The 27,984-nt window shown below is 45.5% G+C and overlaps 1 protein-coding gene across 5 annotated transcripts in view; it reads right to left on the bottom strand.

The window, feature by feature from the left end:
• The window catches only part of Ankrd29 (ankyrin repeat domain 29), a 47,299-nt gene that overhangs the window by 11,464 nt on the left and 7,851 nt on the right, over positions 1-27,984 (bottom strand). For 2 of the 5 annotated variants that reach the window (XM_005065376.4, XM_040757842.1), the window contains exons 2-6: positions 24,416-24,526; positions 20,002-20,100; positions 15,675-15,773; positions 12,855-12,953; positions 8,758-8,856 (exon numbers count right to left, since the gene is read on the bottom strand). In XM_005065376.4, coding sequence (XP_005065433.2) covers positions 8,758-8,856; positions 12,855-12,953; positions 15,675-15,773; positions 20,002-20,100; positions 24,416-24,526 — 507 coding nt within the window. Of the gene's footprint in view, positions 1-8,757; positions 8,857-12,854; positions 12,954-15,674; positions 15,774-20,001; positions 20,101-23,143; positions 23,911-24,401; positions 24,527-25,872; positions 25,933-27,984 lie in introns of those variants that run through there. The other 3 variants (XM_040757844.1, XM_021235050.2, XM_040757843.1) reach the window with 3 other exon arrangements.

A 27,984-nucleotide genomic window follows, 5' to 3' on the forward strand; every position in this document is an offset into this window, starting at 1 on the left:
CTGCTCTCTGAGAACCTGCTCACTTTGGAGAGAAGAGCAGGAGGAGGGCACAGGATGCAGAATTGGAAAAACCGTAACTGCGGAAGTCATCATGGTAGTAGATCCCAATAGTCTGGATTCCCTATCTGTCCAGGCAATGGGGGCTAACGAGCACGATGACACAGTGATAGGCTGAGGAGTTACATCTTCTCTCTAGTGTGGAATTTCAATCCAAGTGTACCAGTAACACAGGCACACCGTCACTGTAGATTGCCATCCTGGCAAAGGGTTAGGGGACCTTCGAGTTAAAAGTGACAAACTGAAAGGCAGGGGTGGGGGAGGAATCTTCAGGGACTGATAGGCAGAGAGCGTTGGTGCCTGTGTCTTGGGAGAGGTGAGGAAGGTGAAGGCCAGAGGGGCTGAGAACTCTGTTTCCCACTCCCTTTCACTTCTCTCAGTCTCTTGGAACTATTCTTGGATGTGAATATTATCATCAACAAATTACATTTGTCCTAAAAGTACAAAATAAAGAATTGCTTATTGTTTATAATAGAAGAACTTGCACAATTTTCATTCGATTCTCCCAACTGAGGGTTTAATGAAGTACTCACCCAATCAACAATTAACTATGAAACCCCTTGTACATCTCAGGCAGAACATTGAAACAAGTCTAGGAAAGGAGATAATGTTGAAATTTCTGTACAATTGCAAATGATAGTGGATGAACAAAATGTGTTTGATGACCTAGGAGGGGACTCTCTTGCTACTGTGGGGGTTGGGGTTTAGATTTCATTGATGGGGTCATAGTTGACTTGGGTCTTAAAGGAAGACGGGGTTTTGTCAGGTAGTAGGGCAAGCAGGACTTAAAAGGTCTAGTGATATCACACCCACAGTCAATGATGAATGCAGACACATGTCGTGTTTAGTTCCCTTTCCCTGCTCTTACATAGTCCAGGACCCAAACCCAGGGAATGGAGCTGCCCACAGTGGGCGGGGTATTCCCACCTCATCTCATGCAATTAAAGAGAAGTCTGCAGCAGCCATGCTCATAGTCCATCCTGACTCAGCAATCTCTTGTTGAAACTCTCTCCATGGGTGACTCTAGGCTGTGTCAGGTTGACAACTAGGACTAACCATCAAAGCTGGAAGGTGACTTGGTTATTAAAAGTACTTGCTGCACAAGTGTCAGAACCTGAGTCTGGACCTCAAGACCCATGCAGCAAGCAGCCATGGTGTTGCATTTGCCTGTAACCCCAGCACCGAGGGAGGAGGAGACAGAGGACTGCTGGGGTTGACTGGCGGCCAGCTCAGCTGAAAGCCACAAGCTCCAGTTTCAGGGAGAAACTCTGCCTTAAAGGACAAGGCAGAAAGTGATAAGGACAAGCCTCAACTCACCTCCATGTACATACTAGTGCACACACCACACACACAGCACACACACACATGTGCACACACACATGAAACCCGTAAGAGGGCCAAAGAAACAATATGCCAGGTCAAGGCTCCATTCATTTTCATTTGCCTAGCACATGGAAGGCCTATTTCCCCATTCCTGGGGAAGCCAGCTGTTTGCAGAAGGCTTTTCTGTTATCATTGCTGCCGTCTTTTCCCCAGATACCTATACTTATTTTCCATTAGCTGGCCTGGCTGGGTGATAAGGCTGCTGAAGTCACAGCTGCCTTCCTTTTGAATCTTATCTCTAGACTTTGTACAGGGAACCCTTAAAGAAATCAAACCTTGGTGGTGAGCTGTCCAGGACTGAGTTACCACTAGGAACACCGTTAATACCTGATACAGAAACTGAAAAAGAAAATACATTTCCCACTGTGTCCCCTTAACGGGCTAATCTTGATGTAATGGTCATGGGTAATTTCCAGTGGTCAAATGCTGAGCTGTCACCCTCCCTAAGGGACTTGAACTCATGTGTGGAGGCTCACACTGCAGAATGCCTCTCGGTCCTGGGAATCCCTGCCAGGGCAACCGTCCCCTGTCCACCAAACACCGAGAGACGTCACACTCTTTAATCACAGCCCCAGAAGCAAGGTACTAGGAGTCTAGCAACAACCCGGAAGTCTGGTGAAAGATTTTTGTTTTGTTTTGTTTGTCTCCTGCATCCAGGGATTTCCTTGAATCCTTGACTGGTCACTTTTCTAATCAGTCATCATTTTTATCTGAATTATTTATTTTTGTATGTGTTAGGGAGTGTAGACATATGTGTATATGTACTACAGTGTGGCCAGGCACGGCAGGGCAGGCATGGTGAATAGTCCCATTGTTTTGGCACACGGGTGCAGGTGGAGCCCTGAGGGACAACAGAAGAGGTCTGTGTGCTCTGGGCTCCGGGCACCTATCATGTTAAGGTGATAGGGCACTCACTCTGAGACCAATATGCTTGCTTCTTGCCTGCTCTGGGTCTATTTTGTTCTTTGTGGATGTCTCCACCAGAGGGCAGCCAGGGAAGGGAGATGGGCTGCCTTGTGAATGGACTTGTCAAGGGCTTGGTTGTCTGAGTAGAATTACCTGAGGAAAAGTGCTGACATATCCACACTGAAAACAGTTATCACTATTCTCAACTTATAACAGTTATAGTATTACTCAGATCTATCACATTGAGTGGGAATAAAAAAGCAGCCAGGACTACCTGCCTGTGAGACCTTGGGTAATGCCTCTCAGGCTCGGTGTCTTCTGCAAGCATGTCAACCTTGTAGAGACCCCGAATGAACGAGCACAAGTAAAAAGATGGACAAGCACTTAGAAATCTACTGGATAAAGCCTGACTTGTACTTCCGGTTCCTCAAGCTCTCCCACTGGGTCTACCAGGTGCCCCTGGACAACTGAAGAGGGAGCAGCTAAGTCCCACTGACTGCTACTGGACACATGGGGTCACCAGCATACTGAAGATACTTCTCTAGATTTGATGGTGGAACCCATGAAGAGTGAATCAGAGCACACTGTCAAGTCCAACTACTTACTGTCTTGTTGATAGGAGATTCCTTTCTTTACACCATCATTTCTTCCTAACAGTCTACACCTTTCTTTCCTTTTTTTTTTTTTAAGACAGGGTCTCTATTATGTAGCTCTGGCTGTCTCGGAACTCGATAGATATGTAAACCAGCTGCCCTTGAACTCACAGAAATCCACTTGCTTCTGCCTCTTGAGTCCTGGGATTAAAGCGGTGTACCATCATACCATGCCTTCCTTATCATCATAAAAAATGATGGAATACAAATCAATTTGTTTCTCTTTCTGGGGTTTTGGAGTGAATTGGAATAGGCAAAGAAGACATTTAAAAAAGTTAAATACGTTTGGCTACTTCTAAACAAAATAGTTTAAAAATATATTAAGCAGAATAAATTACTGTGACATGAAAGTTACACACTCCACAGCTCCTTCCCTCCCTCTCTTTCCCTTCCTGTGTGTGTGTGTTTGTGCTCATATGAGGGTGCACATGCGTGTGTGGGGATGTGCACATGGAGGCCAGGGCTTGGCAGCAGATGTGGTCTTTGATCACTCTCCATCTTATCTTTTGAGACAGCATCTCTAGCTGAACTCGTTGATTTGCACGGGCTAGCTGGTCAATGGGCTCCAGGAATCTGCCTCTCTGCCCTTTCCACATGGGGTCACAGAAGAGCACAGCTGCACTGTGATTTGTGTATGTGTTTGGGGGTTCCAATCTCAGGTCTTCATGCTCACAAGGTCGCACTTTAAGGACTGAGCCATTTCTCCAGTACCCCAGACTGCTTAAAGAAGAAAGAGAATGATTCACAGGTAGTAGCTGGCATTTAGGATTGTGTTCACACCAAGTGAAAGATTTAGACTTACTTTGTAGGTCAGATGACGGGCACTTGGGGACCAGAGGCCAAGGAAACCTGAGGGATAGGTAAGACTAACAACCCAACAAATAGCAATGTGTTGTCCATATCTAAAGGTGCTCAGCGCCGGCTGATAATTACAGTAAGAACTCAAGTACTAAATGGATGGTTAATGGAGTGACTTTGGCATGCCCTATCAAATCTGTTGCTATTTTCAGACTATATCTAGCATATTTTACAAATAGAGGATATATAACACCACTCATGTTAGAAACTTATCTTCTATAATCTTACTTAGGCTTCTTAGAAAAAGAAACCACCCAATGAATTCCACAGGAACACATATATGAAATGCTATATGCTCTCTGCTTCTATGGCCTTCTGGTCCTCAGGCACGAACTGCTTTCATCTGTAGGTTTCAGGTATGATAGTCTCTGGGATCTATTCTATTGTTAGCTGGGGATTCTGAAGATGCAAGGAACTTTACCAGTAGTGATGAGGGCCAGCAACAAGACAACTTTGCTAGCGGCTTTAGTCCAGCCCAGAGCCACTGTAATAAGACTTTTACTGGGGATATTTTATATCATTTTCATAGCAATTCTAGAGCATTACTGTCCTGGGTTTAAAGATGAATGAGCTAAGGTTCCGGGAAAGTAAAGCACTTTCTCAAGGTCTTGGAAAACTGAACCGTGTTTCATTTCCTAAATATGCACATCCTTATGACTGCTAGCTTCCCTCTACCTGGAGACCAGAGCTGCCTCCCCAGCGGCTCACTATCTTCCTGGGGCTTCTGTGTTGCCCACAGCATGGGCTCTACATCTAGAGTCCTCTGGTTTCCAGTCATGGGTCATTCTGTGTCATCAGACCTTCCTGGTGCTTTGCCAAAGTCACAGCATCTTTTGGTGATGTATAGTCTTTTTCCAAATGCCTATATGTGCAGAGGGACTGAGACAAGTGTTCTTGTGGTGGTCTGCTCCCAGAGCCACATGCTTGGAATCCTACAGAAGAATCTGGAAGCTCTTGCTTCTCCCATTTCCCATGGGCCCCCAAACTTGTGACCCCAGAGAATACTCCCTTTCTGTCTTCCTGCAGTTCTCTGTCCTGCTGAAGGCTTCTGTTAGACCAGTGCTTCTCAACCTTCCTAATGTTGTGACTTTTGAATACAGTTCCTCACGTTGTGGTGACCCCCAACCATAACATTATTTCCATTGCTACTTCATGACTGTAATTTTGCTACTGTGTTTTCCAATGGTCTTCGGTGACCCCTGTGAAAGGGTCATTCACTCACGACCCACAGGTTGAGAATCACTGTGCTATGGACTGCACTCATTAGATGGAGGACTAGTTAGAGATGAGTGAAGGCAGGCCAGCCTGACGCTGGGTCAACAAGACCAGGCTTGGCTGCTCTAGAGAGTATTGCTCTAGTAAGGTCGGTGAGTGGGGAGTGGAGCTGGGGAGGAGTATGTCGAGGCACGAGGTTGAGAGAACAATGGAGTGAGCAGACATTTCCCTAGTGATTAAAAAGGTTTGGCTCTTGTCAGGTTCTCCTTTCAAAGGACACATAAAGAAACAAAAATGAAGTTTTCGAGGGACAATGGGCTTCAGTGGTCCCTGTGAATCTGTGGGACTATGTGGAAGGAACTTCTCAAGCTGCACACCACAGAGTGGACTCTGTGTGTGTGTGTGTGTGTGTGTGTGTGTGTGTGTGTGTGTGTGTGTGTGTGTGTGTGTGTACAAGCATGATAACCTGAGTCTGACTTTCAGCACCAGGAAAGCTGGGTGTGGTGGTTTGTGCTTCTAAGCCCAAGGCTGGGGAGAGGAAGGGCAGGAGTCCCTGGGATTCACTGCCCAGATAGTCTAGTTGAAAGGTCCAGGTTCAGGGAAAGACCCTGTCTCACAACAGAAGATGGATGGCTCCTAAGGAGGGACCCTGACCTCTGGCTTCTGCACACATGTGCTGCACTTGTGTACATGCACACACACAAGTGTGTGCACATGCATGCACATAACATATATCAAGCTTTTCTAAAAATATTAAGAATTGGAAAATCAGGCATACATCCTTGTTTTTACTTTCTAAATTCAAGAATTTTATGATGAAGATTTAATGAGCCAGTGGGATTTCAGAACCAACCCTTCTCCAGACACTCTCTTGCAGTGTTCTACCCTGTGCAAATCATTTTGGTGAGAACTCTAGACCATGCTTTTCTTGAACCTCTAAATAACTTGTACCCAAACATCTGTCACGTTTGTTTGTTTTCTTAGACAGATGGAGTCAGCAGAGAGGGCAAACAGGGAACCATTGACCTAGATCTCCAAGTCTCTAACTAGAGAATGGTAGGCTCCTGGCAGGTAGTGGAGCTGATTACTGTTTGGGAGCACCGTGGAGTGAGTGCGTACAGCAAGGAAACATTTCATTGTTCCCCCACCCCAAGTAATTCTTATTTTTACAAAACACCTTTCCTGTTTCAGTTTGGACTCCTACAGTCTCAAAGGACCTTGTTGGAAACAGTCTTTGGAAGGGTGTGTCCCTTGCTTTCTAACCACTGGGCAGGTTCCTGTCGTTACAGGCTATCCACTGACCAGGTGAACCTCACTCTTGAGGAATGCAAACAGCTGTAATGTGTTGTGGTTACTGCTGTCATGCATGCTTATTTTTTAACCTCCTGGCTTCAGTGACAACAGGTGACTCAGCTCAGACTCAAGTGCACATGAACCCATGCAGACTTTGAAATATCAACTCTTATCAACTTGGGTATCATTTTTAAGCAAACATGACTGTAGGCATAAGACTAACGAAATACATTTCACATACAGGCTTGTTAAAGTGACAGAAATTACTTTGCAAAGATATAATGAAAGAAACTTGGCAATCTGAAGAATCTCTGGCATCCAAGTTCACAGGGCTCCTGTGATGACAATGACCTTCACATCAAATCCATGCCACTTAAAGCCTATTAACCCCTTCCATTTACTGTGACAGAATGAAGCTTTTGAGTTAAAATAAGATTAGTTAACAAAATATTAAACTACAACTTCCAAATGTTGGCTTTGGCAGGCTTGATGTGCCTTTTCTTTGTGTGTGTGTGTGTGTGTGTGTGTGTGTGTGTGTGTGTGTGTGTGTGACATGCACATATGTGTGTGTTTATATGGAGACCAGAAGTTGCCCATGGGTGTAGCTCTCCAGGAGCAGTTGACCTTGTTTTCTGAGACAGAGTCTCTCACTGGCCTATACCTCACTATTAGGCTGGCTAGCCAGTGAGTTCCAGAGATCTGCTTGTCTCAGATTCTCCTGTGCTGGGATTAACAAATGCATGCCACCATGTTTGGCATTTTTACATGGGTTCTGGAGCTCAGGGTTAAGTTATCATGCTTGCTTTACTGACAGCCATATCTTCAATGCTGATGTACAACTTTTTCTAATCTACTTTCTTCCCAAGAATATTTCTAGGGCCACTGAAAGCTAAGAAAACCATTAAAAGCTTAAAACATTTAATTTTACATTTCTAGCTTTACCTGGTCTATGGCACCTGTTTGGGGATACTGACTGAACGTTGATAAAAACAATTATGAAAGCTCTGGGAGCCTGAAGGGCTTGTCAGAAGCCTCCTTCTAAGTCTCCTGATGCCCAGCCGAAGGCCCAGAGGCCTTGATTAGCTTCTCAGAATTACAAGATAGCTTGGTAGTTAAAAGTGCTTGTGACACAAGCCTGATGACCTTAATTCAATCCCTACAAGCCAAGGTGGAAGGAAAGAGCAGACTCCCAAAAGCTGTCCTTTGATTTCCACATGTATTCTGTAGCACACACACAGACACACAGACACACACACACACAGACACACACACAGACACACGCACAGATGCATGCACACACAAGTAATACGTTTAATTTAAAATCTCCACAGAGCTAAAGAGGCATAGTAGTGCATGCCTGGAATCCCAGCATTGGAGAGGCTGAATCATGAGTGTGAGGCAAGCCTGGGCAACATAGTGAGACCCTATGTCCAAAGCAAAACCAACCCCCAGTTACCAAACCACAGTTATTGACAGAGCTGGTCTAGACTGTTGACGGCAAACCTACTGTACCCAGACTCTTCTCATTTGTTATGCAGTTAGGCTAATGAAGCCCGAAGAAGTCTATGGCTAGGAACAAAGCCCATCTCAAGGGTCCCCATAGTTATATGTTATGTAAACACCCAGGCATTCCCATTTGCCAGATCAATTATAGTAGAAACCTGCCTTGGGGGTATTACTGCTTAAGAAATCAGTTTGACTTTCCTACACAAAGGAAACAAAACCTTCATACCAATGTTTCCTTAACCTCGTATGCAATGAATTAATCAGAGCCCAGAGGGTTCCTCCAAAATGGAGAGCTATGCTACCTTACATGTATCATATGTGAAATGGCCCCAGTGTTATCTTGCATTCCAGAGCTTTAAGTATCAGTTAATTCATTTGCCAGATGTTAGCAGGTGACAGATGTCAGGTACTGGTAAATGAAGTCTCAATGGCAATGTGTTTGTGAACAGTGAAGGCACAGGGCCTACTCATGATGTCAATGTCGAGGGCTTCCCTTGGTGTGTTGGAAAGTGTTGGGCAGGAGACACAGCAGCATATCAGGAGAGAGACCAGGCGGGGACTTGCCTCTGTTTACCTATGTCTCGGGCCAGCCGACACTCTTTACTTCAGCACAGTCATAATTTATTTGAACAGGAAGGAGGTGGCAGAGTGTGTACTTGACCTCAGACATTAAACACTCAAGTTTTCAAAGTACTGAATCGTGATGCCAGCTTCAGTTCAGAGGCAACGGCTGAGCTCAAAGCACAGGACAGGAGCCACCTTAACCAAAGGTTAGCCTCTCATCGCAGAGGCAGGCGTTGAAGGATGCCTGTGGTGCCTACCTACGTCAGGCGTGTGTGCTCTAGCTCCCCACTGCAAGCTCCATGGACTTTGGCAATGTCATTACCTGCCTTGGCTGGTTGACTTTTGCTCCTGAAGACAGAAGTAGCCGAATGACATCCAAGTAACCACCCTGGGCAGCTAGGAAGAGGGCAGTGGCTCCATCCTGAGAGAGAACAAGTGTTCAGATTCAGGCTTCATATTTGTTTTTTAAAATTAAAGGTACATATACTTAATAAAACTCCCCATTTGCATTCTCTTTTCTGTTTCTGTTCTTTTGCTAATTAATTGCTATGAGCTTTGCAGACAGAATTATTTGTAAACGGAAGATTTTAGTGATGGAACTGTCTCACATGGTCCCATAGCCGTTTAGTCCCAAATAAACACATAGAGGCTTATATTAATTAAAAACTGTTTGGTCGATGGCTCAGGCTTCTTATTGGCTAGCTCTCTCTTACTTATTAAGCCATTGCTATTCATCTGTGTATCTGCAGATGGCCTTGGCTTACTGGTGATGCCCAAGCCTCTTGCTTTTTTGGCAGCTACATGGCATCTCTCTTGACACTTTCTCTCTCTACTTTCCACTTCCCAGCATTCTCCTAGTCTGATAGCCCTGCCTATACTTCCTGCCTGGCTACATCCTGCCTGTCCATTGGCTAAAAAAGCTTTATTCATCAACCAATAAAAGAAACATATATTCACAGCATACAGGAGGATATCCCCCACTAAGCTTTTAGGCAGACAAATGGTGCAGATGTATGTGTGCACACACACACATATGCACACCAGCACACACACACACACACACACACACACACACACACACACACACACACACACACAGAGGCCAGAGGACAAGTTTCCTGGGTAATTCCTCAGGAAGGCACTGTCCACTTTGTTGAGATCTTTCACTGACCTGGCGCTCACACCAGACTGAGGGATCTCACTGTCTCTGCCTCCCAGGTGCTGGGATTGCATGCATAAGCCACCACATTCAGCTTTTAAAAACATAGTTTTAGATTTATTTTGTTTATGTGTATTAACGTTTTGTCTGCACATACATGTGAACCAGATGTAACTCCTTAGAACTGGAGTTACAGATGGTTGTGAGCCACTGTGGGTGCTTGGAAGTAAACTTGGGTCCTTTGCAGGAGCAACACATGCTTTTAACTGCTGAGCCATCTCTCCAGCAGACCCAGCCTTCACGTCAGGAAGCAAGCACTTTCTAACTGAGCCGTCTCCTCAGAATCCATTCCTGTGCCTTTATGAGCTGGGAGTTCGTCTTTCCCTTGGCATCTCTCTCTCACTCCTTTATCCATGTCCCTCAGGGTGCAGCTTCTCGAGTATTAAATGGCACGGTGTCTCAGTGGCAGAGTACTAGACTAGAACCAGCACAAAACGGTGATTTCAGAAAACCTGCCTTCGAAAGACTCTCTCCACCTTGCTGCTCCCTGCCAGCCCAACAGACGCCAGCAGCACCTATAAACACAAGGGGCAATTTGCACCAAGTCCAAGCAAGAGCCCCGGTCTCTATGAGCTTTTCTATGTTCGAGGGTACTCTGTCTTCTCTTTCTTTCTCAGAAACATGTCTTCCTGATTTCAGCAAAATTCTAGGTTGCCTTTGTCCAGATGCTCACTTCATAGTCTGTGCATACATACAGGACAAACTCTTATCACTTCTACTCCACAGCAGAAAGCCAGGACATGCTCTTGTGCTGTTAACACCTAACTAATTACCACACCTTGTGCTGGGAATGCTAGAGGCAAGCTGAAACTCCAAACACCTTTTGGCACAAGTCCAACTAGGCGTGTCACATGGGCGTCTGCTGAGCTACCAGATTAGCCTGGAAGCAATCATTAAAAACACACCAGCCTGTAGGGATTTTTAGGCTGATGTTTTATTGTAGCTGTAAATTTTAGCTGCTCCTTAGTGTACTGGCTCAGAGAGTTTCCCCATGCCCTCAGCTGCGGCGAACTCTGTGGTCTTTTCTGAGGCAGGCTATCTACACATTGAGTTTCTCACTGTGTATTACAACTTTTAGTTACCACTTGTTTTCAGAGATCTTTGACATGTACCCCCCATCATTTTTTATTTTAGTTTTTGATACAACTTCTCACTCCACAGCCCAAGTTCCATTTAGGAACTCACTCTGTGGACCAGGCTGTCCTTGAACTAACAGATGCACCTGCCCCTGCTTCCCTTAGTACTGAGATCAAAGGTGGGTGTCACTACACCCAAGCCAACTGTTTTTAAAATAAATATTTGGATCATTTCGCTAAAAGTAAAAATTAATTTAAAGCACATGAACTTTCCTAATTCACTGTATAACAGAGAAGAATTTTCTATGAATAGGGGACTGAGCTGAAGTCTATGTTTCCAAGAGCCTTCTGGAAGGATATTGACTGATGAGTAGGAATTATATATACATCCATCTTCAATTTGACTGATAATTCTGAGCCTTGCTGTGAAAATAAAAATTAATTTCTATTTCCAAAGTTTCTGAAAGCCGTTTCATCCAGCCCCACAGGACAGTAATCCAGACCCTCAACTATTCTTTACTTACATCCATCCATAGAGAGGTATCCAAAGCTTTAGACGGACATTTATTCTTCCTTCTTTTTTGTGTCTGTGGTATATCTATGTGTTTATGTGTGTGCACATGTGTGGATACATGTGTGCATGCATGTGCACTCAAGTGAACAGGTTAAAGGTCAACAGCAGGCATCCTCAGTTGCTCTTCACCTTGTTTTTGGAGACAGATAGGGTCTCACTGAACCCACAACTCACTATCAGTTTGGCTTTTGGCCAGCAGGCCCTGGAACCTTCCTGTGTCCATTGTCTCAGTGCTGGGATTATCGGGACACCAGAGTCCAGCTCTGTATGTGGGTGCTCTGAATCCAAGCCCTGGTTCTCCAGTCAGCACAGCAAACCACTGAGCCGTCTCCCCAGCCCTGCCTGTGCCCTCAGGCTTGAGAATGCACCAGAGCCTCCTCAGCTGTGACCACAGAGACTGGCTCTGTGGTCTGAGGGGATTCCTGGGAGCTGGTGGTTTGGAACGCTCCACAGGCGCGTCTAATGGGCAGCCAGGTTGAAAAGCATTTGGCTGGAGAGTGACCAAGGATCTCAGGCCCCAAGCCTTACAAACTTTGAAGTGCCAGAGGTAAGGCTACTGCTGTGGACTTCAAAGAGGCCTGTGGTTTGTCAGAGTTAACAAGGGAAGCTTTGGAAAGGGAAGGGTGTTCAAATGGAAACCCACACACCTACACAGCACATTATATGGCAGTGAAAATCCAGTGCCTTTGGCTTAAGGGTTCACAGTGTGCTTGAGCAATGGCCTAAGATACAGTTCCTGGATAAATGGGAGCAGGACTCTCTCCCTCCCCTCCCTGAGACTCTGTCAAGACATCTCATCTTTCCATATTTTATTTTTCCTACAACATGTGTCATAGAGCCTATGGAATTACAGTGACAATTAAAAAAGTCCTTGGGCTATGAACTAATTGCCAATTAACTGTGAACAGACTCACAGTGGCACAGATGCCCTTCACAGTCCTGCCTTTGCATACATCTCCAATGTTTCCACCTCTCGTTTCTCTTGACCAACTTGGTTCCTCTCCCTGACACGTTTCTGCACTAGTGTCTTTAGAAGGGGGTGGAGTCCACACACTGGACCATGTGGCTTGTCATGGCAGGAGTAACTATGCCTCCGAGGACTCTGGGCAGCTTAACTGCACTATTGAAATATGCTAGATGTGCAACGGATCTAAAAGGGACATGGTTTCCATTGCAGGGAAAGCTCATCTCATCCGCTGATTTTCCCTTGAGGGCACAGATGAAAATCCCACTGTGCAGGGCTGGAAAGATGGCTCAGAGGTTAGCACATACTGCTCCTCCTGAGGACCTAAGTTCAATTCCCAGCACCCACATCTGGTGGCTTACAACTGCCTATAAACCAGCTCCATTGGATTTGATGCCTCTGACCACTGTGGTCACGTGCATTCACAAACACATACACACACACACCTGTACATGTAATTAGAATAATAAAAATAAATCTTCAAAAAAGAGAAAACCCCACTGTGCAGTGAATATTACTGTAAATTGGCATTTCTGACATTGGGATTTAGATTGAATGTTAGATGTGGTCAAGGGGTAACACTCACATAAAGTTGGTCATGGATGTTGGCTCCATGTTTCAGCAAGGTCTCCACCACTGGCATGTGCCCATATTGACTGGCAGCCAACAGGGCAGTGCCCCCATCCTGTGCAAGGGAAGAACAATGCTCTGTACACGGTGCACCCTGTATTTTACCGGGCACACTCTTCACATAAAATTGGGAGAATATTCCAAGAGGTAATAAACTCACCTCCCTTCTGTCATCTTCTGCCTTGTCTTTATTTTTTAAAGACTTATTTTATTTCTTACGTGTGTGTGTCTGTGTGAGTGCATGCCACGTGTATTCGGGGTGTCCACAGAGGTCAGAAGAAGAGTGTTGGATGCCCTGCAGAAGACCGTGAGCTACCCACGTGGGTGATGGACACTGAACTCAGGTCCTCTTGACCATGGAGTCATCTCTCCAGCCCGCACCTTGTTTTTTGTTTTCAATCATGAGGGATTTCACCTTAAGGACATGCACATGTTGTGTATAACCTGCAGGGGAATGTCATCTTAAGGACATGCACATGTTGTGTATAACCTGCAGGGGAATTTCATCTTAAGGACATGCACATGTTGTGTATAACCTGCAGGGGAATGTCATCTTAAGGACATGCACATGTTGTGTACAACCTGCAGGGGAATTTCATCTTAAGGACATGCACATGTTGTGTATAACCTGCAGGGGAGCAATGGAGTTACCTCACCAGGTTACTGCCATCATAAAATACCCTGTGCCAAGGAAGGAAGTGTCCGTATGCCTCTCAGTGAGAGAAGTGCATCACACGTCTAGGAACTGTCAGTTCCAGGCCAGAGTCGCCAGAGAAGCCTTCCACAGCTTCTGCCCAAAGCCCCTTTGGCTTCTCCCTGTGGTGCTATTTGGTTATAAGTCACCGAGTTGAAGATGTTTAGCTGCCTACAGCCATAGTTTTCACGGCCCAAGATTGGCCTCCATTAGAAGATCATATGACAACATCATGGTCCACATGCTTCTCACTGTCTCACTTAGCGTTTCCTTTGAGCATGCGCCAGGTCGTCTGGGTCTCATAAAGCATGGGCCCTGAGACTACATGGAGCGCTATAAAGTCATCACGGTCTACTTCAGAGTGGGGTATCCCTTCGTCCCATCAGATCCATTATTATCTCTGTGGCTGAAATTAGAACAGGCACTTATGCCAACCACATCACAGGACAGACTCACCGAGTCTGTGGTCAAGGGGCCATTGATAGCTTCCCTCCGGTGCCAATTACCAGGCAGCAGCTTTCCTACCTCAGAGTGATGCTTGGCTCTGTGAACTGCGATGTGGAGACTTAGACTAATTATGAGTAATTCAACAACACATAACCTAACTAAAAATACTACTATAAATATGATAGTGTAGTTCCGAATTTGGGCGTAGGTTTCTTATTGTTGTTGTTGTTTTTTATTCAGAGCAAATTCTATCCTCAGAGGGTCTGATTCATAAGGTCTTGGGGGAGGCCCAGAAAAATAAGCCTTTTAACTGGTCATGTCGGGTGTGGCTGTGATAGTCAGGGGCAGATGGCATCACTGGTAAAATGTCTGCTATGGAGTCTTGTTTTCACAGTTTAAGAGGCATCCTGGTGCATGACAGTCGATAGAGAAGATGTCATGGAGGGAGGGACTGTCTGCTAAGGAATAGGGCTGGAATTGAGGGGGAGGGGTGGAAGGCTGAGGACGGTGGCAAGATGGGGGGCATCAAGGCATTGCTTAACAACAGCAATGCCTATTGCTCTCTTGAAGCTTTGTCCTGTCAGCTTTCTGCTCTCTCTGCCTGATGAGGTCAGAGAATAGTAAAATACAGTGTCTCTGACAGAGGACCAACCTCTTTTATTAAAAACCTTTCAGGCTAATGAATTGCATGCAGCTAGTAATGAAGAGGCTGATTTTTAAAACCACCATCAGTTTTGACGACGTGTTCACGTTAAAACTCACAGCCTCCTGACATGTACTTCTGTCCATGGAAAGCTCTTTAAACCCCTGCAGTTGACCTCAAGGAGGCAGGGAATTGCTCATCCTGGGCTCTGTGTTCAGTGGATTTGTGGAAGCACAGATTGGCTCCTGCAAGAAGGCTTTAAGCCACATTAACTTGTCAGGCAAGAAGATGACTGGAGTAGACATGTGGTCACATATGGTCATTCTGACTTAGTTCTAGGGTTGAGATTTAGGCTCAGTGAACTTGCTACTTTAGTTGTAGCACATGTAAGTGAGCACACGCATGTGCTCGTGTGCAAGCATGTGCACAGGCTCACCCATGTGGGTACATGTGGAGTCCAGAGGTTGACATCAGGCTGTCTTCCTCAATTGCTTCTGAGACAGGGTCTGTCAGTGAACATGCAGTCTATCATTTTGTCTACACTGGTTGCTACCAGGATCTACATGTCTCTTTTGCCCCTCACCCTCAGGGTTGATGATACAGATGTGTGCCACAGTGCGTGACTCACTAGGACCAAGTTGTATGCCCAATAACTCCTATTCCTGTATTGGAACTAATGTAGAAACAGAAATAGGGATGGCTAGAGAGACTCCTGGTTATAAAGCTTAGTGTCCCCGAACAGAAAATAAATGATGCAAGAAAGAGTTAAGAGAGTAATTCCCCATGAAATTTTCCATGTGAAAACCTTAGAGGGGGTCCAAAGGCTGGCTAACCCTGAGCCACTTGTGACCTCATGAAACCAATTTCCTGAGGTTTCAGACTCTTCCAACAAGAGAAGCACATATTTGTGCCATGGATCAGGAGAAAATGAATGGCATGGCTGCGGAAAGTCTTCAACAGGGCGTGGAAAGTCAAGACCTCAGTTTTCTTACTTTGGTCCTACATTCAGTGGATGCTCCGAATCCAAAGAGAAATCTCACGACGTCATTGTGGCCTTGCTGGGCAGCAAAGAACAGGGCAGTTGTACCTGACTGGGAGAAAGAGGGGATGGCTTTAAAGAGACATTAACAAAATGAATTTGCAAATAAAACAGAGCAGTGTCTGCATAGACACTTCTTAGCCCCACATTTGATTTGTTGCGATTTCCTTTCTAAAACTTTATTTTTTTAATGTGTGATGTTTTGTCTGCACATGTGTCAGTGTGTCATAATATGTGCAATGCCCATGGAGTCCAGAATACCACATAGGATCCTCTGAAACTGGAGTTACAGAGAGTTGTTAATTGCCGCGTGAGTGCTGGGGATTGAACCTGGGTCCTTTGGAAGCGCAGTCAGTGCCCTTATCACTGAGCTACATCTCTAGACACTGATGTCAGCTTTTGGTGAGAAAAATGACATGAAAGGGAGACTTTGTTCTAGTATACTAGAGTGGATGGTCTTGCCCCCAGAAGATCAGACCACGTCCTGACAGGCTATTTATTACGTTATACAGCTAAGGATGAGACTGAGGATCTGGAGGCGAGGTGCTCATCCACATTGCCTGGATCATGATGAGTGTCCTTTTAAGTGCCCCAAAGAACCAAACTCCTTGCTCAACTCTGAGAACTGTGCATGGTGTCACAGTCCTATAATCCCAGTAGTCAGGAGGCTGAGGCAGCAGGATTGAAAGTTTGAGGCCAGTTTGGGCAACAATGTACTCTATCTCAAAAACTCAAACCAAGCCCAAACAAAAGAAACCACCCCCCATTGAGAAAGAAATCTTGTTTGCAAGAGCTAAAACACAGACTCAGTGGAAAAGTCCATCTGTGGGCAAATGGAGGAGTCGTGAGGCACTGCCTACAATGGCAGAACATTATTTAGCTCTTAAAGAGAGGAAATTATGAAAAAGATTTGTCACATGGAGTAAACCTGTTCCACAAGGACAAACACTATTAGATTCTACTATGGTGTCTGAAGAACACAAACTCATGGGAACAGAAGGTACGGAGATGGTTGCTAGCAGCCGAGGGAAGGGGAAGCAGGAATTATTGTCTAATGGGCACAGCCACTTGGTAAGAGTTACAGAGAAGATGGAGCTGTTGTTACACAGCACTGTGAATGTATCCATGGTACCATATTTAAAATGGTTAAGATGGCAAGTTTTGTGTGTATTTACTTCACTAAAAATAAAAAGAAGACTGATGAAGAGGCGTATTTGACAAAGAGACCACAGACCCTACGATTGGGGTGCTGTAGCCACAAGCCTACAAGCTACACAAGATAGAGTAGCACCAGATCTAGAGGCAGCAGAGAATGGAGGTCACCCGGCGGCCTCTAGCAGACATGTCTGACCTTGACATTGTAATTCAACACTGCAATCTTCAAAGTTCCTGCTCGGGAACCGTGTAAATGAGTCACAAATAATTCACCAAACATCTCCTAATATTTTCAGTAAGTTCATGGTTTTGTGTTGCCCCTCTCCTGATTATCCTGGGGTGCATGTGGTCTGGAGGCTGTGGGTTGGATATGCCTGAACGGGGAATGAGACCCAGCCTGCACTCTGAATTTAGATTTCTGGTCTCCAGACCGACAAGATAATTAATTCCTGTTCTTTTAAGCCATCCAGTTCCTGGTGATCTGCTGTAATGGCCATAGGCAACAAATATACTTGGTATAGTGTTTAGAGAAACCAGGATAAATTAAAACATGGAAGAATGTTGGTGCAGTATTGTGGTTCTAGAATGTAATATTTCAGAGTATTAAAAAAAAAAGACCAATGCAAAGGGGGGATAAAGAAGGGGGGGATCTAGATAATTTGCTTGCAAATTCTCTAATTGGAGTCTAGAGAAGAGGTGAGTTTAAAATATTTCTCAAAACTGAACCTATTAACCACTAACAGTCTAAATTCACGTTTTTAGTCAACTCAAAGGTGGTATTTTTAGTATGTTTCCTTAGAAATCACTTTTATAAGTCGACTCAAAGATTGGTACCCAAATCACAGCGTCATGTGAGCAAAATCATCATAGCACAGCAGTGGCCAATGCACATGATTTCTCTGAAGATGCTCGTCATGGGGGACTATCTGGGAAGAGAGGACCAGCAGCAGGAATGGGAGGGGATGAGAGGGGGGGTAATGGGAGTGACTATGATCACATACACTGTAAAAAAAAGATGCCATCCTTTCACAGTCACAGCTTTTGGTGAAACCAACACACTTCTCCAGGCTCTGAGAAAAACCCTGTCCACAGCTCACCTGGAACCTGTGGGTGTTGATTCTGATGCAGGCCTGGGGGCGGAGGGAGGACAGATGTCCTGTGGACTGTATCGATCACCCCAAGGTTCACTTTTAAAGGGGCGGGGCACTGGGGCAGAGCCTCTAACACCTCACTCCCAGCTGTGCTCCAAGAGGAAAGGCCACCTGACCATTTCCAGAGCTTTTATGTTTGCCATGAGTGTTTTCCCCATGTTCCCACAGATGTGAACCTGCGGCATTCGCCCATTGCTCTCTGACAGCAAAGTGTGCTTGCTAAGTTCTAGAATATTTGTAAAGAGGCTTTGATGAAAACACTTGCTTCTGAGATAAAGTTTAGAGAGTACCCAGGATTCTTTCTGGTGTTTTATTAAGAGAAAATACTTTCTGGCATTTTTTGATACATTAACTAAAAAGATGATCATAACAGCTTGAGGTAATTTTTATATATAATCAATCCTGTGGCTAGATACAGTAATCCCTAGGTAATAGGATTTAGATTTAATTCTGAAAGATGAATTAAGTCTCAGTGTACATCCTGTCCTCCTGAAGCCCAGGACTCCGGGCCAACTTCTGATGCTTTCAATCAGCCACCATGGCTGGGGTTCTAAGTGACTGCCCTTTGTTCGGGACCCTTGGCCTCTAGTTGTTCTCTCTAGCAAGCTCTGTATATCTCTGGAAGGCAAGGTTAGGGATGGTCGAAGAAAACACTCTGATGCTGCAAATGGATTAACAGTGCAGGATGGTTTTAAGTCTGCTGCAAAAATACATTGCAAAGATCCCTGAAGTCAATACTTTGGGGCCTTCCTCTGCTTTAGTATTTGTATTGCCTAAGGCTGGCATGGGATCAGGAAATTGAAGGGACTGCTGGAAACTTCCATAGCATCATTATCTGGGACACAATTTATCTCTGGACTGCGGTGTGCTTTGGTGAAGTCCTCCTCAAGAGCTATTGTCCTCAGGACACAAAGGTTTTTGTCTGCTCGTTTAGTTGAGCCCTTGTGACCAAATGAATGGATACACAGAAAACCACAAAGCCACACACTAGCTAGAAGCTCACTGTTTCTCCTTCCCCTGCTCCTCTCAGTTGTCCTCAAGAGGTTTCTGTACATAGTGTACCTACCCTTTGGGATCAACATTTTGAAGAAGCAGATCTGGACTGCATTGTTTTTATTAGAGAAAATCTGCTTTGTGTTTTAAAGTCATAATAAACAAGGACTATAAAGTAGAGACAGAAAAAGATGAGGCTAATTTTAAAATATGTTTCAAAATGGGCTTAAACGTCTGTATCCCAGAGAGAAATTTTATTCAGCAGCTGAATGGCCTGAAACAAGGACCTAGAGTGACATCTGGGAAATTCCTATAAATTCCATGCTATCTCATCCCAGGAGAGGAGGAAGTACTGATTCATGTCTGAGACATGACTGTTCAGGAATGTGATAAGGGGGGGCGTGCCTGGCATGTACCAGATATGGTTTGAATGTGTTTTCCAGAGATTCAGTGCATGGAGCTGAGTGTCTGTGTGATGACATTGAGGAAGTGGATTCCTTTATGACATAGGCTACAGAGTGAGGCCATTGGTGGGTAGAGCTACAGTAAGGACTAGTGCTGACCTTCTGGAGTGTATTCTCACAAGCCTGGATTGCTAAAAAGTGAGAGTACTGTATGTTTGGTCTCTTCTGCCTGTGGTCATTTCCTTTTCCTTCCTTTGACTTCCTTTGGCCCTTGCCAGAGGCCAAACATATGCAGCTCCTAATCTGAGATGTTCAGTCCCTATAACTGTGAACTAAATAAGCCCCTATTGTTAAATAAAATACTCAGCACCGGTTATTCTGTTATGGTAGCCAATGAATGAACACAGCTGACGGTGGTTCATCCCGGGAGCTTACTTTAGGCACAATAAACTCTGCACTGGGCTTTGGTGTTGGAGCAAAGCAGGGACAACTTTCATCCTCTTAAGCAGTTTCCTGCTGTAAAGACTGCAGATCGTTTAACCTGGTCATTTTTATTCACATGCACAACCTGACTCACCTCTCTCTGGAGGTTGATGTCCGCTCCCTGCAGAACCAGCTCCCTCACACAGTCTATGTGGCCAGCGTAGGAGGCAACCATGAGGAGGGTGGTACCATGCTACATGGAGAAGAAAGACATGGACGGTTATGCTGTCACGGTAGAGAGGGAGCCTAGTGGACACTGCAGAGGTGGGAGCGTCACCAGACGGGGCGCATGCGATGAATGGCTCACGAGTAACTATGAAGCCCACTGCATGGGAAGAAGCAAACCGATAAGTCACCAAGGTTGGAATTTGAAGGTCACAGATTCACTTGCATCCATCTCCTTCAGAAACAGTCCAAGGGAAACACTGAGACTGCATTTTAAGCCAGCAACGATACAATGTTCTCATTTTATGACTCACACTGAATGCTTCCTGATCCAAAGCACTGTTATTAATTCAGAAGTGAGTTGGATGTTACCAGATGGTTTTCTGCATCTGAAAGGTTTTTGTTGTTCTTGCTTTGTATATTCATTTACAATGTAAGCTGATCTTTTCCACTCCCAACCTTTCCCTTTCTCCCTACACACCTTCAGGTCCTCTCCTGTCTCCTCTCTGGAATGCTGAGTTCAATCAGTGCCACCTGCTACAATGTTGACTGATGTTGCTCCTGTGCAGGTGACCACAGCTGCAGTGAGTTCGTGAGTGCAGGGGCCATGCTGTGTCCAGAGGACACAAGTGAACTTAAAAGTCTTAAAATGTTTTCTTTCTTTCTTTTTAGGCCACCATGGGCCGCATAACGAGAAATGTGCCTAAAAATCTTTTCTATGTCTTATTTATTTCTCAAAGAAGAGTGGGGTTTATTTAGAAAAAGTTTTAACTCAGATGCAAGCATGGGTATTAAGGGAAAGAGAGAGAATCTCAGGGAAAGGATAAAACACTCTCAACTATGGACACGGGCTTCTTAAGAGCCAGCCAATTTTTTAAATCTGTCTTGATTTCTTCTTTGACTTGTTCAGTAATGTGTTGTTTAATTTCCATGAGTTCCTGTAGTTACTGGAGAGTCTTTTGTTGTTGATTTTAACTTTCAGAGCATTGTGTGGTCAGGGAGTGTACCTGGGGTTATTTCATTTTTCTTTGAATTTGTTAAGAGTTGTTTTGGGTCTCAGAATGTGGTCTGTTTGAAAGAAACTTCCATGAGCTCCTGAGCAGACGGTATATTCTTTGGTGTTTGAGTGGAATGTTCTGTGGATGTCTGTTTGGTCCATTTCATGTATGATGTCTTTAATTCTGCTTTCTCTGTTTCTTTACTCAAATGATCGCCTTTCCTCTGTAGTCTTCATGACTGGAGTGACAATCTTACTATCGCTATCCTTTTCCTGAATGTGGACAGTTTTTATTTAGATGAGAAAAGAATCTTTGGCGCTGAAATCTTCATGCTGAAATCTAATCCCCATTGTGCTGGTGTTAGGAGACAAGCCTTTTAGGAAGTGACTAAGATGTGAAGGGCTTGCCCTCCAAGTAGGATTAGTGCTCATATGAAATAGCTGGGGGGGGCCTCCTGCCTGTTCTACAGAGAAGGCTCTTAGCAGACACCAAATCCGCAGGCGCTGGGGCTTGATTTCCCAGCCCACATGACTGTGAACAATAAACTTCGGTTGTTTATAAACTGCCCAGCCCGAATTATTTTATTATAGAGCTTCAAGTGGACTCTTGGTTTAAAGACAATTTGTTTAAATAAGCTATAAGTACATCCTTTTACATGAGAAGTAAGAAATATATATATATACATATATATATATATATACATACATACATATGTGTGTGTGCCTCACAGGTCACACCGCTGTCAAAATAAAAATGAGTCACGAGCAGAAGAAAGTAAGAAGCACCTAATTTGGATATTTAAAAGAGAGCAAGAGGCTGGAGAGGCTCAGTGGGTAAGCGAGCATACTGCTGCTGCAGAAGGCCAGGTTCCCAGCACTCACACTGGACCTGTAGCTCCAGCTTCAGGGGATCTGACACCACACCCTTTTATTTATTTATTTTTTTTGCATCCATGGGCACTTGCATTCATGTGACATAAATAAAAGAAAAGGAAAAACAAAAGCACTCTCTCTTGGAAGCCTGTCACGCTTCTCATCTTTCAGCTTGTATGTAAGTTTTTTCTCTGGCAAATAATCATATTCATTTCCACATTACATTGCCCATCCTTGTCAGTTGGTGTCAGAACCTAACCACGCCTTCAAAGAGGTAGGAGCATCTGCGCTGACCGGCCAGCCACACGGCTTCGGGCTGCACTTCTTTGTCCTTGGCTACATCAATTGCATGTATGCTGCCACTTGCAGCTCATGCTGCCAAGACCTTCCCCTCCACCTGCCCAGCCCCGAGGTGAGTGCTGACCGGGCAACTGCGGATCTCACCCCTACAATCAATCATCAGAATAAGTGACAATCCTGGAGCTCAGATTCCATGACAGGTGCCACACGGAAGAGGCAGATGCCCAGCCAGAGAAGCAAAGTCCCGCATTGTCTCCACATATCTCCTCGTTCCTCCGTACCACTAACTGCCCTTTCAAAACAGCAAGATGTCTGGAGCCACCAGCATTTAGACGCGCTCCTTGTGTGCAGAAATTGCTTCCCCAGAAACTTCCTGAATAAGTAACTACTAAATTTATTTTAAAATTTTGCTTATTACTACTTTGTGTGTGTGGTGTGCATGTATGAGGGTGTACATGCTACAACATACATGTGGGGGTCAGATGACAACGTTGTGGAGTCACTCCTCTCCTTCTGCCTTCATATGAGCTCCCAAATCAAACTCAGTTCATCAGGCTTGAGGCCAGCGCTCTTACCTGCTGAGCCATCTCACCTGAGGGGTAATCTAAGAGGGGTAATTTATAACGTACTTATTTGTTAGCCTATTCATGGGTGCAAAAATCTTGTCCAAAACTGTTGCTAGCCCGATACACACAGTGTAAGCCCCGTGGGAGGGGTGGCGGCATAGATGACTCAGGGTACCAGAAAAGGTGTGTCTGTGAGGTACAGCAGGGTGACCTTCAAAAGCCAGAACGCAGAGGATGTCACAGGAGTGTCTGAAGAGGGATGACTTAAAAAAAAAAAGGAAAGGTAGGCACCAACATGGTCAGAGACAAGGCCACAGGTGGCGACTGGTTCCTACCCCTTCATGTTGGTCAGTGTGGGGCAGGAACTCATCCATTGAGACCCAAGTAAGACCAGGGTGACAGTTCACAGATGCCTAGAGTCTCCTTTAAGCCTGGGTTCTGACAAAGAACAGATTGTATATTCAAATTGGAATAATCGGGGGAAAATTTAATAGACCATTCATAAAGTAGTCGTCTGGCAGTGTAGCCCTGGAACTTAGTGACAGCAGGGCTCTGTGAGTGGCCAGGCTTGAGGTACTAAAGTGAGCACCAGTGACAGGCTGGACAGGAGGCCGATGACCCCTCCCGCAGATGTTTTATTGGCCAAACTGAACTGAAGGACCAAGGGAGGGAGCCTTCTGGGCATTTCTTACGATTCAGATTCTGGTCCCAGGGCCATCCAGGAAAAGGCACAGAACAGATCTGAATGTCCCTGTTGACCCAGTGAACAAACTGGAGAAAACCCTGCCTTTTCTTCCTTGGGTCACTGGTGGGTTTCGCTGGCAAATTTGTACATCAAAGCTGAAATGGTACTCTCTGTCTCAAGGAAAACGTTTTGTTTCAAACCACAAAACCATCTCCTTATGTGAGGTCCTCCTTGTCCCCAGGGGTGTGGGGAAGTCTCGCTAAACACAGAGAAGTGATGACTTCTGGTTGGGGAGGGGAAGGCAGCTCTGGGTGGGACCTGCTGATGGCAGTAGCACCTACTTCTAGCTTACACTTGGTGACTTCCCTTTTTCCAAAGTGAAAGGACAGGAGGCTGGTGCAGGCTTCACTTTCTCAGGTTTTGCATTAATGTATGAAAACCACAACAATCCTGGCATCCCACGTGTACTCTAAATTACCCTCCCTCCTTTCCCTCCCTCCTCTCCCTCCCTCCTCTCCCTCCCTCCTCTCCCTCCCTCCCTCTTACTCTCCCTCCTTCCCTCCCTCTCTCCCTCCCTCCCTCTTACTCTTTCTTCCTCCCTCCCTCTCTCCCTCCCTCCCTCCCTCCCTCCCTTGCTCCCTTTCTTTTTAACAGCTGTTTACTAAACAGCCCTTTATTCTTGGGACTTGCCAGTCTCCTTCCTAACGAAAGCGGTCATTCACTGTTCAGGAGGCCTTCCGTTCTCAGTGCACAACCGTTTGCTTTCTGACTTCCTCAGTATGTTTCTAGGCTTCTTGGAAAAGAATAAAGCAAGCAAACACGAGAAGTACATGAGCATGAGAAGGGCGTGCATTCATGAGGAGCTCATGCCTGCAGTGTGCAAAGGCGTGCTCTGGGCATGCAGATACCATGTCTTCCATACACTGTCTCTGCAGTCCACATCCACGCGACCACTGTTTAACAGCAGTTTCAGCAGGGCCAGGTTTCCCCTCCTCGCTGCCCAGAAGGCAGCGTTGGCAAGCGGCGTTTCCTTCTGCAAGAGTGGAAACAAACAGGGTCTTAAAATAGAAGTCAGTGTTCATGGCTGCTTCTATGCACATAGGTAACACATTCCCAAAGGAAGAACTTCTAGATGAGGGGTGATCATTTGCAAGACTGCCCGCCTCTCCGTTTATGAGATTATTGTATCATTTCAGGCTGTGAGAAGTGTCATTTATTCCTAGATCTCTGGGCGCATCGCTGTCTGCAGAGCACTGCTCTGATACACCACATCAGTGCCTTATCCCCACCAAAGCCTCGGCTGCTTCCTGCTTCTGTTGGGTCTTTGTTCACAGTTTCCTTTAACTTGAAGTGATTTCCCCCATCCTAGAAGGACAAGGTTCTTGCTTGATGCCATCCCCCTCTGAAGCCTGCTGAACAACTGGGTCCTTGTTAGTGGAGCAAAATCTCTCCCTTCTGACCTTTGAAAGGAGTTTAGTTGTACCTTTTCTTTAACATTCCTAGCCCATTCCAGCTATTGGGGGTAGGCAGCGTATCTCCCCTCTGCCCAATTTTTTTTCCTTCAATTGGAACTTGCCAGAAGTTTTGGGTGAGAACTAGGGAATCTGGGCAGAGAATGCAATTTTGTGTCCCTCCTCACTCCGTTGCTGGGACATTTTTAAAGTGGCTAAATTAAAGTTTGGCCATACCTACGGAAGAAGAGGACAGGAAATAAAGTCTCCAAAAGGAATGGCAGAATAAGTCAGTTACATTTCTTGTGCTAAGACAAACTGGTGTGGGTTTGTAGAGAAGAATCCTTGGCTGGGGACTAGACAGCTCTGAGGTTCAGATTGCCACACAAAAATGGCTTTGTTCATGGGAGTCATTGTTGCCTTTTGCTTAGATAGAGATCAAAATATCTGCCCTGAAGGGGAGAGAGGGGGGACGGGGAGGGGCAGGGAGAGGGGGGTGGGGAGAGGCAGGGGAGGTAAACTAATGGCTTAAAAACCAGTTCTTATGTTTTTTTCTTAACCGAAGCACTCCTTCTTGGAAGGAGACACAAAAGGCTCAAGAAGTAAACAAAACTTGAAGGGCTCAGGAAGCTCCTAAAACCCACAAGATTCACATGACTTCCTCCTCAAGGTTATGGGCTGTAACAACTGCTGAAGAGAGGAGACTCTCTAGTCAGCCAAGCCCTTGTCAGCTGTGGCAGGAGCTCCAGGGAGGGAGGCAGCTTTGCGGGGTCATCCATCACCCAATCTGAGGTGGCCAGTGGGGGGGGGCGTTCCGAGGGTGAAGCTGCTTTTCAGTCACTTCTGCTCTTCTAAGTAACCCCAGTAACTCACTGGCTCACAGACTTGGGGTAAACATACACAGGAAAGGCACACAACACCAACTTACCACAAGTGCTCACACGTGCTCATTTCTCCCACTCCACATGCTTTCCTTTATGAAGTAAGACTAATGGGGAAAATTAGGTTCCAAATATTAGTACTGTTACAGAATGTTTCTGCTCTCAGGACATGCTACGGTATTCACATTACTAATGAAATGATTTGGGGATTGTGTCAACACAGCTCTTTGACCACAAAAGCCTATTTTTAAACATCTTTTAAATGTAGTCACATGGCTAAAAACATTTGGTCTCCTAGGAATATATTGACCAATGACTCTAGCTATCTTAGTTTGCATATTCTATGGCTGTTCATTCAATGAAACCATCTAAGTCCATTCCTCTTGACGTCTATTGTTTTTTGTTTGTTTTTCAAGACAGGGTTTCTCTGTGTAGCCCTGGCTGTTCTGGATCTCATTCTATAGACCAGGCTGGCCTCAAACTCACAGACATCTGCTAGCCTCTGCCTCCTGGAGTGCTAGAACTAAAAGTGTGGGCAACCACTGTCCAGCACACTTTGCTGTTTCAATTGAGCTTCAAACATGTGGAAAAACCACCTGCAAGCAGCAAGTGTTGACTACCAGAAGGAGCTTTGGAGCAGGGGATTCTCCTCTGTCTAGGATGGTTTTGGAAGTTCCTCTCTGGTTGGGCTGGACAGACCGGTTTCCAAGATTCTAGACAATGAGCTTAGTAAAAAGCAGCAAGTATTTTATTTTCCTTGCAGCATCACCCTCAAAAGAGCAGAGTGGAGGATGTGAGGGGGAAAAAAGGAATGAGATTATGGGGGCCAGGGACCAGAGACCTAGAGCAGAGTGGATCCATGAGCTTGCACTTTACCCTGGGGATTCAAGGAGGTGTCTGAAGGTGAGAAATACCAGTTTTGCACACAAGAAAAGCTCCAGTTACTGTGAAGGAGGAGAGGATGATGCAGAGCTAGAGTGATATTAGTGTATGGAAGGCAAGAGATGTAGGTGCTGGATTCACAGACTGCTATGGGAATGGGTGATGGGGAAGGCCTTCTGTGTATATGTTGTCTTATTGATTGACAAACAAAGCACTGTTGACCAATAGGGAACCAAGATAGGTGGGACTAGGAGTTGAGGAGGATGCTGGGAAATGTAGTCAAGAATAGAGGGTTGTCATGTGATCCTGGGAGGAGAGGGCACAAGTCTGGCATTCTTGGTAAGACATGACCTTATAAAATATATATTAGTAATTATGGGTTGATAATTAAGTCAGGGCCCAGCCATTAAGAAACCATAGCAAATGGCCAACAGCTTCATAATTAATACAGCATCCTGTGTGTTCATTTGGGACTACGTGGCTCTGGGACCAGGCTGGCGGGAGAATACACATTACAAATGGGAACAGGAGAGACTGACTGTCTTGGAACTTGCTCTGTAGACCAGCCTGGCTTTCAACTCCTAGAGATCCTCCTGCCTCTGTCTTTGAGTCCTGGGACTAAAGGCATGCGCCACCACAATGAGCTCAGCTTTGAACATGTTAAGTTCCAATTGCCTATGGGGGAACCCAGGAAGAAATGTCTTGCAAAGAAAAGGGTGTACGCCAGTCTGGCAGTGTGGCCCCACACGGAGTAGAGGCCAGGCATCTTCAGCTAACACTTAATGAAGTTCACACTCAGCGCCACACGGTGTGCTGTCTGCATGGATGTCATTTAACCCTCAGCACAGCTGAGAGATGGGTATTGTTATTCGCCATTTCAGACAAGGTAAGGGAAACGGCAAGGCAGGCACTGCACCAAGCAGGCTGCGGATCCAGGCTGCCCCTTCTGTGAGCTGCCACACTGTTCTACTGCCCACAGAATCTAGGAGACAGCAAGGAATAAAGTGGTGGGGCCTCCAAGGCTACAGTGACAGCCAGTGACCTCTCCACCCTCCCTTCCAATCTCCTGTCTTGCCAAGACAGAAAGTTCCCCCAACTTTCCTTTCCTCGGGGAGTCTACAGGAGTCACAACCCCTGGATAACTTCCAAATCTCCCCATGTACACACTGTGTACAGAACCATAAAAGGTGTGTCAAGGGCTGGGTAAGATCTTCAGCCATTGATGCTCTCTGTCCCCTCCTTCCCCCTCCCTCCCTCCCTCCCTCCCTCCCTCTCTC

Source organism: Mesocricetus auratus, unplaced genomic scaffold (genome assembly GCF_017639785.1).
Source record: "Mesocricetus auratus isolate SY011 unplaced genomic scaffold, BCM_Maur_2.0 Super-Scaffold_100015, whole genome shotgun sequence".
NCBI classification, from domain to species: Eukaryota; Metazoa; Chordata; class Mammalia; order Rodentia; family Cricetidae; genus Mesocricetus; species Mesocricetus auratus.